At 37.8% G+C, this 16,219-nt stretch overlaps 1 protein-coding gene across 5 annotated transcripts in view; it reads right to left on the bottom strand.

Moving 5' to 3' along the window:
- Positions 1-16,219, bottom strand: part of Zmym4 (zinc finger MYM-type containing 4) — a 118,801-nt gene that overhangs the window by 26,318 nt on the left and 76,264 nt on the right. For all 5 annotated transcript variants that reach the window (XM_041652012.1, XM_041652015.1, XM_041652014.1 and 2 more), the window contains 5 exons: positions 12,464-12,582; positions 7,332-7,503; positions 4,515-4,568; positions 3,627-3,806; positions 3,106-3,200 (listed from right to left, as the gene is read on the bottom strand). In XM_041652012.1, coding sequence (XP_041507946.1) covers positions 3,106-3,200; positions 3,627-3,806; positions 4,515-4,568; positions 7,332-7,503; positions 12,464-12,582 — 620 coding nt within the window. The remainder of the gene's footprint in view (positions 1-3,105; positions 3,201-3,626; positions 3,807-4,514; positions 4,569-7,331; positions 7,504-12,463; positions 12,583-16,219) is intronic.

Raw genomic sequence — 16,219 nt, 5'->3', positions numbered from 1 at the left:
CACAAATGGTAAAAATGCACAAGAAAAGATATTTACTAACCTTTTATCACTAGAAGAAAAAACAAACACATCTACAATCTACTAGATAGGCTAAAATTCAAATAGGCTAAAATTCAAATGGACAAATATCAAGTGTTAGCAAAATCATAGAAAATATGAACTGTCCTACACTGCTTGTGAGCATGTGAAACTGAACACCAGAGTGGTAAGCTTTTGTAAAGTTTAAAATATACTTAGCACAAAACCTAGTAATCTTATTTCTAAATACTATTCCTCAAGAAAAATGAAAACATATGTTCATGTGAAAATTTACATTAGAACGATCCTAACAGCTCTCCACATAGCCCCAAATTTGTATCGCTTGTTAGGCAGAAACAATACGGATGAAGCACTGAGACACAAAGCAGCATGGATGAAAGCCAAAGGTCCGCTGCTGTCAGAAAAGGTTCACTGGAAAGACAGTACCATATGCCACTACTTATCCGTATTTACAATAACAGCACAACACTACCATTTAGCATTAATCTATATAACAAATTGTGGCTATCAAATTCTGGAGATGAGAGTGATTACCAAAGACTAAGACATTTTTCATATGATTGCTCACAAATAGCAGTGATTACACAACCTGTTTATTTGTTAAAGCCCACCAAACTATGTTTATAATTTATAAGGTTTTTAAATACAACCAAAACTCGGTTTTAAAAAGTAAGGCTACTCTTGTTACATGTAAGAGGCACAAGTGATAACTAACTGCAAGGAAACACAGTTCCCCAGACACAACAGGACTAATGCACATATGAGTTCACAGACCACACCAACAAATACAAGACCTGTACAGGTTCAAGCCAGATGGGGTCCCAGCCCTAAGAGAGGGAAGTAGACATGAAGTCCCACTACTACCCAAGAAGCTATTCTAAGAGGGAAACCCACAAACAGGAAAAATCAGTTTTTGCCAATGGACTCTCCCTGAGTATATCAATCACATTACTGGGCAGGCTGCATGCGCAGGTGTAGTTGGCCAACACAAACCAAACTGACCAGTATTTTTGTAGACATTCTTTTTTTCATTTTGCTTTGTTTGGACTTTTTTTTTCTTTTGCTTGTTTAATTTTCCTTTTTATGAGTTGCTTTTTTTCTTGGTGTGTACTTCATTTTGTTGTTTTTGTTTGCTTGTTTTAAAGAAAGAAAGAACAAGAAAATAAAGTTGTGTGGGAAGGAGTCTATGAAAAATAGAAGGAGGGAGAAACATGATCAAAGGATGCTTATAAGAAAATTTTTCTTTTTCTTTTTTTTTTCTTTTTAAAAATATTTATTTTTATTATGTATATGATATTCTGTCTGTCAGGCCAGAAGAGGGCACCAGACCCCATCACAGATGGTTGTGAGCCACCATGTGGTCGCTGGGAATTGAACTCAGGACCCCCGATAGAGCAGGCAATGCTCTTAACCTCTGAGCCATCTCCCCAGCCCGAAAATTTTTCTTTTTCTTTTGTTTGTTTGAGACAGGGTTTTTCTATGTAGCCCTGGCTGTCCTGGAACTTGCTCTGTAGATCAGAATGGTCTGTTGAGAGTGCTGTGTTTTTTTATTTTTTTTATTTGTTTATTTGCTGAAATGTCTTCAACAAAAAAGTTTAAGACTACTATATTTAGTGCATATGTGCAATCAGGGTTGCTAGTAAGTGGAAGGGGAGGAAGGAAAGATTGAACTCATGCAAGGCAGCAAATACCTTTATTCAATGAGCCATCTCACTGTCCTGTCCTATTCTTTTGGGAAAACCCTTTCAATATGAAAAACAACCTACATGAATTTAACTAGTATACTTTAACATACAAAAGTTAACTTTTAAAAAGAACATGTAAAATTAGCCAAATTTAGAGTTTAATGACAGAAAATTTATATGTTTGTTTCATTTTTGGTTTTTAAGAGTTTCTCTGTGTAGTCCTGGCTGTCCTGGAACTCACTCTCTCTGTAGACCAGGCTAGTCTTAAACTCAGAGATTCTCCTTCCTCTGCCTCCAGAGTGCTGGGACTGTAATATTTAGATTTTTAATGATCTTTAGTGATATGTATGTATGGTTAAGTACAGGTTTGTGCAGTAATCCCTAGAATCCAGAAGAGAGTGTTGGGTTCCCTAGGGTTCCAGTTATAGGCAGCTATGAGCTGCATAACATACATGAATAATCAAATCCATGTCCTCTACAAGAGCAGGAGATCTTAACTGCTAAGCTGTTTCTTCAGCTCCTGGTATTATTCTGTCTTAAAATTATTTACTTTTTATCATGCTTGCACATGAAGGTGGACCTATGCATGCTATATGGTATGTATGTGTGTGGGGTCAGAAGACAACTTACAAGTGTCAGATTTCTCCTTTTACTACGTGGGTCACAAGGTTCAAACTCAGGTTATGAAGCCTGGTGACAAATACCTGTATCCTCTAGGAATATACCTCATTGGCCCATTAAAAAAAGATTATAAAAAGCTCCCCCCTACTTTTTTTTTATTTTATGTTTATGTCTGTTCCGCATGTATGTATGTCTATGTAACACATGTGTTCAATGTCTGTGGAGACCAGAAGAGGGCAGGTAATCCCCTTCACTGGAGTAATAGTTCAACTGTCATGTGGAAGCTGACAATCAAATCTTGGTCTTCTTTAAGAGCAGCAGCAAATACTCTTTCACACTGAGCTGTCTCTCTAGGCCACTATAAAAAATCTTTTCTTTTTTTTCTTTTTTTGGTTTCTCGGTCTCTGTGTAACAACAGCCCTAGCTGTCCTGGAGCCCACTCTGCAGATCAGGTTGACCTTGACCTTCCAGAGAGCTGCCTGCCTCTGCCTCCCAAGTACTGGGCTTAAAGGCCTACACCACCATGCCCAGCAAAACCTATAAATGGAAAAACAGAAGAAAAAGTTGTGTTTGAAAAAAAATGTAATAAATGACTTTTTTTTTTTACACTAAGAAACAAAGGCGCAAAAAAACCTTAGGTGTATTAAACAATACATGAAAATATTTGGTTTGGGCTGCTACAAAGCTTTGTAAACAGAAAGAACTAATAAATATTGCTAAAACAAAGGAATACAAATTTTAAAAATTAAGCTTCGCTTACTCTTCGTCTGGGCTGGGGGAAGCCATCTCTGTGTCTCCTCCTTGTTCGGGAACGTGCCTGGATTCCCTGCCCTTTATTAAGTGGGTCAAAGGATTCTGCAGTAACCAACAGAAAGCACAATTAAAATAAGTAACACAAATTTAAAGGGAAACCAGAAAAAGAGAAGTCCTAATAATCATTAGTCTATTCTTAACTTGTGAAAAGAGCTTCAATTATACACTTAAAAAGAACAAAGAACTGAACACATAAATGAAAAGTTCATTATCTAGGAAATCTTTCATAGTTACTGCTGAAAAGATTTTTTAAAATTTCAAAAAAATCAAATTAACCACATATAAGAACCTTTACATATAACAGACATTTACCTTTATATATAACAGACATTTACATTTATAAAATCAGGAAACTCTTGTGCCCTTGATAATCCCTAACACATCGCAACGGCTTAATGATGCAAATGTGGAACCTTGATAATCTTATGAAATAGATGACCTTCAGTAGTCAGGTTAGGCTGCACAAACCTGAAGGGAAATCTGCCTCCAGATCTTGTTCTGTTTCCCCTTTGGAGAACTGTTTCAGTTCTGAATCAGCTTCTTGCACAGCATTTGACTTTAAGGCATAATGATTCAGCTCTTCCTCCCAGCTATGCGGCGTTGAAACTGCCTCTGATTCAAGATCACCGCTATATGTGCTTCCTTGGTCTGAAAGTGATGAAAACAAGCATGCTCTCTTGACATATTTAAAAACTCTAATGAGCCCCTGCATGCTAAAAACTGAAAGATGGTTGACAGATAATTACCTAGGCACAACTAATAAAGTAAGTGTAGCTGGAAAGACGACTCCATCAGTAAGTATTTGCTTTGTATGAGTTTCATCCCCAGAACCCATGCTTAAAAAAACAAAGGGACAAGCATCATAGCATGATGTAATCCTAGCACCAAGGGGGCAGAGATAGGTGAATTCCTGGTGTTTGCTGGCTAGCCAGCCCAGCCTAGCTGGCTAGTTCAAGACCAGTGAGAAAACACTACCATTCGTCCCTCAGTGGATGGTGATTGAGGAAAGACACCCAAAAATGTCACCTAACCTCTATACACACTGGTCACATACATGCACATACCCACATTCACATGTACAGATACACACACACACAAAGAATTCAGCATCTTGTTTAACAGCTTCATACAACTGGATTTCTATTCTTGCTGAGCACCACAAAGCATCATCTCAATCTTTAAATATTTGACGCAGTTATTATTTGCATTACAAATTAGCATGACAGTCACTTGGTGCACCTCATAAATTAGGAAAAATTATAAAATACTAAACCCAAGGATAATAATGTTTATGAGTTTCTATTGTTAGCAAAGCATAGTATTTCTAAAAACTAAAATATATTTGTAAGTACAAACCTTTTTCAAATATCTTGGTATCTAGAAAGAGTTCTTGTTCAGAAGTTTGAGATTCTAAAGAAAAAAGCAAACAAAACACATTGCATCTCAAATAAAATGATTTCATGATAAGTATTACTCACAATAGAGACAAATACACTAATAGGTAAATAGCCTTCTATATATAAGGCCTGATTCATTATATAATGAAACATCTGTAATAAAAGAAGTTAAATCAACAATGCTGTCAGCAATGTTTACACTTCTAAGTAGCAATGTGAGAGAAGCCATGGTGAAAGGAATTATACTTTTGATTTTGTATTCGTTTGCCATTTGAAATCCTTTTATATAGTTATACATGTACACAGACACTCATGCAAAAAAAAAAACGATTATTCCAATTAAATACGTCTTTTACATTTACCTCTAAAGGCCGAAAAGACTTAGAATAGAAATAATTGTTACATGAGCATTAAGCACAAAAAACTGAGACCAACATGATTCATTGAAAAATGAGATATTTGAAATGAAGTTCAGAGATTCAACATAAAAAAAAATACTTTCTCAGCTTACTCAGGAAAACATTTTGGCTATTCTTTTGTTTTTTACTGAAACCAAAGGGAAATTATTCCCAAATCCTATTTCTCCTTACTGTATTCCTTAACGACTTTACTTTACCTAAAGTGATTCCAAATGTTTATCTTGAAGTTAGTTTACTTTCTAAAGCTTTTCTGACTCAACAATATATGAAAGCAAAGATATCCATCATAAGACAGAGAACCCACTGGGTGGTGGTGGTGCATACCTTTAATCCCAACACTTGGGAGGCAGAGGCAGGTGGATCTTTGTGAGTTGGAGGCCAGCCTGGTCTACAAGAGCTAGTTCCAGCACAGGCACCAAAGCTACAGAGAAACCCTGTCTCAAAATACCAAAAATAAATAAATAAATAAATATTAAAAAAAGAGAACCCAAACAAATGCTGAATAGCAATATGATGGAGAAGTTGCCCCACCCCTTTGTGGAGACTAGTTTTTGCTATTATATAATTCAGCCTGGCTATATGAATCTCTTGCCTGACCATCTCAAATGCTAGAATAATCAATATGTGCTACCATGCCTGTCTACAAAAGGTAAATTTAAAGTAAGGTTTATCATCATCATGATTTGTATCAACTTTTAAACTAAATATAATATCAGAAGTTAAAAGTTGTTCAAGCAAAGGGATAATATTCTAATACATTAAGAGGAAAATCATAGGAAATACTGATAATAATAAATAAGCTTCCAATGAATTCAGTATGTATGATTTACAAATCTGATCAGTTAAGAGCACACTATACTCTTGAAGATCGCCGAGTTCAGTTCCAAATATCTACAAATGTCTGTAACCCAACCTCCAGGGTATCCTGTTGGCCTCCTCGGGTATTGCCCTTAAGTGCACAAACCCATGCACAAGACATATACTTACATGCACAAAATTCACACAAATCCTCATGTGGTGGTGAGACATGCCTTTAATACCAGGACTTCAGAGGCAGTGGCAGGCAGATCAGTTCAAGGCCAGCCTGGTCTATACAATGAGTTCCATGACAGTCAGGGCAACACAGAAAACCTCTGTCTCAAACCACCACTAGAACACCACCCACCTCACTGACCCGTCCCCAAAACACAAAACCACAAACCTTTGAAAGATTCAAACCTAATGGTAACACAACAGAAAACTTTGCATTGTTTCTCCATGTGCAATAATGCTCAAAAATTTTCCTAGTACCTATTAAGTAAAACCAAACACACCAGCTAGCTGTACATGGTAGCCAACGATGGTAACAGTGGGAGTGATGGGAATAGAAGGATCAGCAATTCAAGAGCAGTTTAGACTGCATGAGACCATGTTTTAAAAGACAAAAAACAAAAAAAAAACAAAAAACCTCAACTCTCATTAGTTGTTAAAATCTATCAGTGAGTAAAAGAAAAACAAAAAATGGTATTTGGCTCAAAAAACACAAAAAACATTATTCAGTTCATTTATAACATATGAAAATGCTTTTGTGCTTCATATTTCAGCAACTGAATTTTTTCTATATCTTCCTGTAACTATAAGTTAAGATGATACAATCAAGATTAGAAATCTTTCTGGGAAACAATCAGAAAGTTCCTTTCGTGTTGTGGGCCAAATCCTGGTTCAACCATCTCTTAGCACTCGCGCACTTGCGCGCTCTCTCTCTCTCTATATATAGATAGATAGATTATATATATATATAAAATAGCCAGTACAAAACTAACATCCTATTTCAATATGAGAAATGTTAATTAGGCAATACTCCCTTCACAGGCTGGTTCAGAAGACTAAATGCAGGAAAACATACAATACACTTGACTATGAGGAGCACACAAGAATAAATGTCATCTATTATCATCATCATTATTCCAAACTAACAGAATCAGACCTCTCTATAGGCAACTGAGCCAACAGACTTTCTGTCCTATGCTTCTGTTTAGTAATATCAGCCTGCTGTTGATTTTTTTTTTTTTTTCGAGACAGGGTTTCTCTGTGGTTTTGGAGCCTGTCCTGGAACTAGCTCTTGTAGACCAGGCTGGTCTCGAACTCACAGAGATCCGCCTGCCTCTGCCTCCCGAGTGCTGGGATTAAAGGCGTGCACCACCACCGCCCGGCTAGCATGCTGTTGATTATAGATTAGGAATTATGTGCATGGAACATAGGTTTGGATATAAGGATTAAAATACAAAAATAAGATGAAATTGGAAATTACTTCAGATTAAAGTAAATTGTAGAAGTAAAGATGAGCTTTTAAAAAAATCTTTAAAGACAACACCAACCTCCTTGGGATAGACTCTTCTCCTTCTCTTCATCCTCTGCAATCATTTCTGCCATCTCAAGGAGATCGGCTTCAAATGGATGTGTTGGAAGCTTTTCTTTAATGTCTTCAATACTCTCAGTAGCTTTATCTTCATTATCCACAGAGGATGGAATAAGCATGGGAACAGGCAACTGAAAGAACAAGAACCAAAGGCTTCTTTTTTTCCGTGTGTCACACACACAAAACTGTTCACTATCTTATTTTTTTTTTTTTTTTTTTTTTTTTTTTTTTTTTTTTTTTAGTTTTTCGAGACAGGGTTTCTCTGTGGTTTTGGAGCCTGTCCTGGAACTAGCTCTTGTAGACCAGGCTGGTCTCGAACTCACAAAGATCCGCCTGCCTCTGCCTCCCAAGTGCTGGGATTAAAGGCGTGCGCCACCACCGCCCAGCCTCACTATCTTATTTTTACAAGACATGGTCTGCCACTAAACACAGAGATGGCCGACTGGTTTGCCTAGTCAACAAGCTCCAGGCATCTTCCTGTCTCTGACTTTCAAGCACTGGGATTATAGGATACAATTATGTGTGGCTTTTACATCAATGCTGGACTTTGAACTTGAAGCATTGTGCTTGCATAACAAGCACTTTACTGACTGAGCCTCCCCCAAACCACTAAGGATTTCATATTTTAAAATTTTTTTTAATTTATTTTTATTTTATGTGCATTGGTCTTTTCCTGTGGGTGTTAGGTCCCCAGGAACTGGAGTCACAGAAAGTTGTGAGCTGCCGTATGGATGCTGGGAATAGAACTTGGGTCCTCTGAGAGAATAGACAGTGCTCTTAACCACTGAGCTATCTCTTCAACCCCTGCCCCCAGAATTTCTTACACAATAGGTTTGTTGTCAGAATCTGTAAAAACTGGTGTAAATATTAAAATAATGAAAAAAAGATACTTTCATTGCTGAAATTATGAATCTTGGTAGTTCATTTTTATAAGGCTAGAATGATTAAAATAAAAATAAGCAAGAAAGATGATTAAAAATAAGTAAACAAGGTGGGCAGGGTGTCACAAGCCTTAAAACCCAGAACATGGAAGGCAGAGGTAGGTGGACCTCTGTGAGTTTGAGGCCAGTCTGAACTACATAGTGTTTCTACAAACGGTCACAACTACATATTGAAATTCTTTCTGAAAACTAAAAACAATTAAAAAATAAATAAATAAATACATAATAAATAAATAAATAAATAGTAAGTACTTTTCTGGATACTCAACGAAGTCCTTCTGAATCCTTCAAAAGAATAATTCTACAACATAAAATCAGTTTTGTTTATATTTCTTGCTTCACATTTTCCAAACTGTCAAATGAGAAATATATTTAATAAAAAGTGAGTAATAGTGATGGGTACCTTCTTTTATCTGTACTACACTTCAGAACTCTTTTAATTTTTATTTCATTTATCATCATCATAATCATTATGTTTTAGCATGTTCTTTGGAAATGTGTGCCATGGTCAGAGGACAATGTATGGAGTCAGTTCAATCTTTCCACCTTTACTAAAGTTCAAGGGACTGAACTCAGATCAGCAGCCTTGCTTAACTGGACAGGAAGCACCATTACCAGTTCAATGACCATGCTGGCCCATAATTCAGGATTCTAACATTCATAGTTTCAAATTTTTCTTTTCTATTTGAATGATCTCTCTACCTTTTTTAGTAGTGGCATTTCATTTGTATTTTAATAAACAAAGCTTGCCCGAAGATCAGAAAAGTAAAACAGTCACACTGGCCAGCCTTATAGACCAGGCAGCAATGACACACACGTTTAATCCCAGTAGTCACATCAGTTTGCCAAAGAAACAAGGAGGTAGTGGTGCCTGCCCTTAATCCAAGAACTAGAGAGGATTATAAAACAGGAGGAGACAGTTCTCAGTCTCATTCTGAGATTCCTGGAGGCAGGATCACCATTTCAGACTGAGGCAGAGGTTAAGAGCCAGTGGCTGTCTGTTTTGCTTTTCTGACCTTCAGGTTTAACCCCAATATCTGCCTCTGAGTTTTTATTAATTGTGCTACATTAGGCACCCAACCTCTGAAGTACAAATTCACAAAAAAGTCATTTGCCTGAGGCTTTATAACCACTGGTACAGGCCGGAGCCGAACCCAAACCTAGCCACCTGGTTTTAGGAGAGAAACTGGAACTCCCATCTCTCTTCTGCCCAGGTTAGCTTCCATGTAAAGATGGAAAATACACAGAGGATCAGGATATTGTATGTTATTGTGTTGTCCTTGAATTGTCTGACTGTTGAGGAAGGAGCAACAGCTGCTAAAAGACATCTGATTATAAATGCAGCTGCATTAATCTAGACTATGTATTTTGAAAATGCCTTGACTACAAAATTTAAGTCAAAAGATATGTTACTTGGGAGAAGAGATTTTGCTTTTGTTCCACAGGAAGTGAGAGACTGTGGATTCATTATGGATTAATAAAAATAAGGTCCAAATGAGGAAGACCCTCTGAAAAATCTGATAGGAGCAGATAGCCCAGATGATCCAACGTTTCTGAGCACCTCTGTTGGAGTTTCCTAAGTTCTACTTTCAGAACAGCTTCAAGACTGCTGGGTGAGATGATTCAGCCTCACAGAATACTCAAGTCAGGACATGAACATAATCCTAAATTTTCTTTGGGTCCTCGTAAGATTATCAATGGCCAAAATCAGCAGGAATTAGTCTAGAAAACTATGCCCATTTTCCCCAAAAAAATGGATTATGGATGTTTCTCTTTGTTTAGTGTGTTGGTTACAAGTTGTTATGGAAAATGGTCAGGAAAAAAAGCTACAAAAGGAAATGAGATTCAAGGTTCTTGTTTTGAAAAGAAAAAGAAAAAAAAAGGGATACAGATATGACAGGACAAAAGGATAGATAATGGAACCTACTCTGAAAAGAAAAAGGAGGATATAGAAATGATAAAAAGGAAGATTATTGAATCTACTTTTAAAATGCAACTATTAGTTTTAAATGTTTTACACTAGATTGGACTTTCACATATTGAATACAAAGATTGTATATTAATAAAATTTGAGATTTTGTTAAAACATACTGTACATACATTTCTACTCTTGTATACAGCTCATTTAACAATGTAATGTAAATTTCTAGTCTTTGAAAGTTTATTATTACCAACTGTTCAGGATAATAAGGAAATGCAGGTTAGTAATTAGTCACCCATTATAATCAAACTTATAGTCACATTAGGTATGTTTTCAAGGTCAAATAAAGATATATTTTAGGGGGCTGAAGAGATGGCTTAGTGGTTAAGAGCACTGCCTACTCTTCCAAAGGTCCTGAGTTCAATTCCCAGTCAACCACATGGTGGTTCACAACCATCTGTAAAGAGGTTTGGCGCCCTCTTCTGGCCTGCAGGCATACACACAGAATATTGTATACATAATAAATTATTTTTAAAAAAAGATATATTTTAGATAGACAGTTCATCTTCAAACACTTTAGAGATGTATAGAATATGGCATTTTCAGAGATGTACAGAATATGGCATTTTAAGATGTTTTAATAACAAAGGCTCTTTTTTGTGAAAATGAGACATGTCTACTCCTGACAGCACCAATCTACTTCAGATAAGATAATAGGCAGCATGGAAGAAACTCCACATGGAGTTTACCTTTTTTGTGGCACATACAAGCCACTAAAAAGAGAATGCCCTTGCCTAGACTGCTAACAGTATGGTGTCCTAATTAGACAAGCAGGACACTAAAGAAAGTGACTGCCAAGCATTGTCAAGACAAGGACAGCACTTCAGAATATCCTGTCTCACAGAAGTCTGCCAGATATGCTAGACCTGTAGGCTGAAGATGGATGCCCCAATGTTACAGAGGAACTTTGGGTGACTGTTCAGGCAACCAGCTGTTTCTGTCATTACTCACATGTTTTGGAAGTAGCTTGCTTGCACTTCTGCTTACTTAGTTAATATTATTTCCTTCTTGGGTCTCTGAGGAAGTTGAAGACTAGATAGTTATAGTTTTCCTTGTTTACCTGACACAGAAAGCTAGTTGTGATAGAAAGTAAATTAGGTACAAGACTTAGGACTCATCAATATAAGATAGATATGGAGCATTTTCTCTGAATTTGTCAAATGCAAATGGACTAGATATATTGATATACTTTTGCCTGTATATATTGTATTTGGTTATTGTATTTATTGTAAATCATTTTTCTTACATCAGTTATAGCCTTTTTTAAATTTTAGACAAAAAGGGAAATGCAGAGGCATTTCATTTGTATTTTAATAAAAAAAAAAGCTTGCCCAAAGATCAGAAAGTAAAACAGTCACACTGGCTAGCATTAAAGACCAGGCAGCAAGGACACACACGTATAATCCCAGTAGCCACAGAAACCAGGTGGTAGGTGTGTATGCCCTTAATCCGTGAAACAGAGAGGATTATGAAATGGGAGGAGACAGCTCTCAGTCTCAGTCTCATTCTGAGATTCCTGGAGGCAGGTTCACCATTTCAGACTGAGGTAGAGGTTAAGATCCAGCGGCTGGCTATTTTGCTTTTCTGACCTTCAGGTTTAATACTAATATCTGCCTCTGAGTTTTTATTAACCGTGGATTTACTTTATTTGTATGAATGTTTTACCTGCATATAAGTATGTGTACCACAGGCATGCCTGAAACTCACAGAGGTCAGAGGAAGGCAGTAGATCCCCTGGAACTAACTGGATTCACAAATGGCTGAGCCACTATATGGGTACTAGGAATAAAACCCAAGTCCTCTGAATCTCTCAAGTACTTGTTTTGTTATTTTGAGGCAAAGTCTGACTCTAACCAAAACTGGCGTGGAGCATGCTATATAGCCCAGGCTGACCTTCAGGTGGCTTCAATCCTCCTCCCTCAGCCTCACAAGTGCTGGGATTACAGTTGCGAGCCAACATGCTACATCATAATGTTCTTTCAAAAGATAAAGTATGAGCAAAAGAAATCTTCTACATTCTCCATAATAAATAACAACAGTAATATAACAGCCATCAAACAAAATTAGGTATATTTTACCAACAAGTAAAACATTTCATTACACAGCTGTAAAATTATAAATGAGGAAAATGCAAGTTAAATTAGATTTAATCTTTCAATAATTACTCACAGGAACTGGAATCCCAAGGGGGACAGGAGTATACTGAGTATAAAGATGAAGAGGTATAGGAACAAACACTGGCACAGGGACTGGTACCACCATAACCTGGGGCTCACTTGGAGTATCTTCTAATGAAAAAAAGCACACACAGAAAAAGAGTTAGAAACAATCTAACGAAATTCTATCTTAAAAGGAGAGAATTTGTGTCAGGCAGCACACACCTTTAATCCCAGCACTTGAGAGGCAGAAGCAGGCAGATCTCTGAGTTCAAAGGTAAGCCAAGGCTATACAGAATAACTGTCTCAAAAAACCAAAAACGAGCAGTCCGGGTTCCCTGCCCTGTGGTAAGTCCTAGGTCCTCCCCCCTCCGTCCATATCTAGGAAGGTGAATGAAGTAATAAGGGCAGAGGGGCTGCATTCTCAGCACCCCCCGGCCGCCTGCCCGGCTAGCTTATGCCCAAAATAATTACACGGACACTGTATTCTTTTAATCACTGCTTGGCCCTTTAGCCCTAGCCCTTACTGGCTAATTCTCACATCCCGATCAACCCATCTCTAATAATCTGTGAGAACCGGTCTTACCGGGAAGATTCTAGCCTAGTCCATCCTGGGTCGGAGCTTCATCCCGGGAGCGGAGCATGGCGTCTCTCTCTGAGGCGTCTGCTCCCGAGAGAGCTGTGGAGTCTCTGAGCTCACTTCCTGTTCCTCCCAGCATTTTGTTCTGTTTACTCCTCCCACCTATCCTCTAACCAATAAAATGGGCCAGGGCAGTGCCTTTAGGTGAACATCCAAACTGGCTAGGCTCCCACAAAGAGGGAGGGGGAGAGGAGTGGGGGGAGGGGGAGAAGGGTGAGAGGAGGGGGAGGGAAATGGGAGGCTGGGAGGAGGTGGAAACTTGTTTTTTGTTTATGTTTTTTTTTCTTCTTTTCTCAATAAAAAAATGTTAAAGGATTATAACTCAAAAAAAAAACAAAAACGAAAAATAAACCAAAAAAGGGGGAGAATTTACATTTGAGAAAGGGCAGGTATTCAACAAATGATGCTAAGAACTAAATATGTGTATGTAGAAGAATGAATAACACCTCGATTTGTCATAATGCAAAAATATCAGTCCAAAATGAATCAGAAATGTTCATGCAAGGCAAGCAAAATAATTAAAAGTATATACAGGAGAAATGATTCAGGATACTGTTCTGAGGAAAGATTTTTCTTTAATGTTTGACCCTAAGGAAAGTGGCAACAACATATAATTGGCCAAAGAGACTATACCAAACTCAAAATGTTATACAGAAAAACAATTTGGGAGCTAAGAGACAAGTTACAGCCAGCCAGTGGTGGTGCACACCTTTAATCACAGCACTTGGGAGACAGAGGCGGGTGCTCAGTGAGCTCAAGGCCAGCCTGGTCTATAGAATGATGTCCAGAACTGGGTCCATAGCTACCATAAAATCCTTTCACAAAAAAGGGGGGGGACCCCAAACACACACACACACAAAAAAACCCTCACATAATGTACAAAATATCTGCAAATTATACGTATGACAAAAGATTACTTATCTAAAATATAGAAGAAATTCAAGCAAATAAAGAGCAAAAGAACAACTAACCTTATTTACAATTGATCAAATGGTCTAAGAGGATGCACAATGGTTATAACCTGCAAGAGCACACTCTAACTGAAGACTCTGGTCAGGTGGAAACTTAAGGAGGACCTTGATCAATGAGGTGGGGGGTTACACGTTTATTAGACAGCAGACAGTAGTAGTTTCTCTGTTCTTGGAAAATCGCTTGTTCCCACAGATGCTCATCTCAGTATCACTCACACCATGTGGAAACTGAGTTCAGGGAGTGGGTGGCATCCCCAAGCCTGTGTAACCCCCAAAATGATGTGCTAAATAAACTTTTTCTGTTTAATTAGCTGACTTGGATATTTCATTGTAAGGAAGTAACTATGTCAATAAAAATGAAAAAATATTCACTGTCACTAATGATCACCAGGAAAATGTCTATCAAAATTATAATAACAGGGTTGGAGAGACAGTTGAGCAAAAAAGTGTACTTGCTTGCTCTTAAAAAGGACTTGGATTCAGTGCCCAGCACCAGCATCAGGTGGTTCAAACTACCTCTAACTTGAGTTTCAGATAACTCAATGCTCCCTTCTAGCTTCTGTGGTAGTTTATTTGTACTAGGTACAAATAACATAAGAATGCATACAAACACATAAATAAAAATAAATTTTATAAAATTAAAATGAAATGCCACTTCATCCCAGTGAGAATGACTACTACCAAAAAAGAAGGAAAAAAATCCTGGTGAGGACTGAGGAGGGGGGACTCTCTAATATTCCTGGTGGGCACTACAAATTAGTATGACCATTAGAAAAATAGTGAGAAGGTTCTTCAAAAATATGATGATAATTCTCAGGAGAGAACCAACTATGTAAGGGAAGCATGTCCTCTGACACACTCTCCACGGCACATGCATGCCCACACAGGTAAGACAAAGAATGAGTCAACTCTACTGAAAGGAACCTTTCAAGTAAATTTCAGGGAATATGTATATTCACTGTTTGGGAACAACGGCCTATATGATGACAACTTTTCATCTAGGATTCCTTTCTAGTTTAAAAACTCTAGGACCTGTGGCTGGCATTAAGAGAGGCTATCGAGACAAGCAAAGAAGATGAAGGCTATGAAAAGAATTTGTGGGCAACTGTCTTGAATGTGCAAAACAAATGGAAATTAGTATTTTTTTTCTTGGTTTTTTGAGACACGGTTTTGCTATAGTTTTAGAGCCTGTCCTAGAACTAGCTCTTGTAGATCAGGCTGGCCTCAAACTCAGAGATCCACCGGCCTCTGCCTCCTGAGTGCTGGAATTAAAGGGGCCTGGAAATTTTTATTTCTAAGAATAGTGAGTTTATGACATTCCAGTGACTACCTGCTCCAGCATTTAAGCTCAGCTCAGCACAACTTGAAATATTACTTAACTCTGGCTAGCTGTGCCAAGAAGAATGGACTTCTCTGTCTCTGCAGACACAATTAAAGCTTTTAAAACTCACTACAAGGGCTGGAGAGTAGGCTCAGTAGTTAAAAGCACTTGTTATTCTGCAGATGATCCAGGTTCAAATCACAATATCCACCTGACAACTCACAATTATTTGTAACTCCTTTCAGAAGGGATCCAATGCCCTTCTGACTTCCACGCACATACATATATACATGTAGGTAGGGTATTCACACACATAAAATAGAAACTAAAAACAAACAAAAACTCACTAGGAAAGGGTAAGTCCCTAACATTTCTCATTAGGGGCTAAATTCCTGGTGAGTGTAGGCAGAAGGATGGGGTTGTTCTTCAATCAGTTTTCATTCACAAGATGAAGGTTCTACGCAAAAACGAAAAGCAGACAGGCTAACAACACTGGGATTCTAGTCACTCGCCCCAGATCACATACTGAGCAGGATGACTGTTAGGAGAGGCTGAGTAAGAACACGACATAACCTTGTGCAGAATTCAGAAAAGCAGTGCAGAGATTTTGTACAGAGGTAGAGACAGCTCCTAAGAAAGTATGGAACCTTTCCAAGGCAACTGATCTTTTTGTTTTAAGACAGGTTTCTCTACAGGTAACCCTGGCTGGCTAAGAACTCATTATGTAGATAACAGACAGGCCTGAAACTCAGAGCTCTGTCCTCCTCTTCCTCATGAGAGCTAAGACTGAAAGGTAAGCATCACCACTCTTAGAGCAATTGACTTTTGTTTATTTGT

Source organism: Microtus oregoni, unplaced genomic scaffold, assembly GCF_018167655.1.
Source record: "Microtus oregoni isolate MIOR12 unplaced genomic scaffold, Mior012 000005F_ref0000423, whole genome shotgun sequence".
NCBI classification, from domain to species: Eukaryota; Metazoa; Chordata; class Mammalia; order Rodentia; family Cricetidae; genus Microtus; species Microtus oregoni.
The sequence above is the reverse complement of the archived record's forward strand: the minus strand, read 5'-3'. Positions and strand labels throughout refer to the sequence as shown.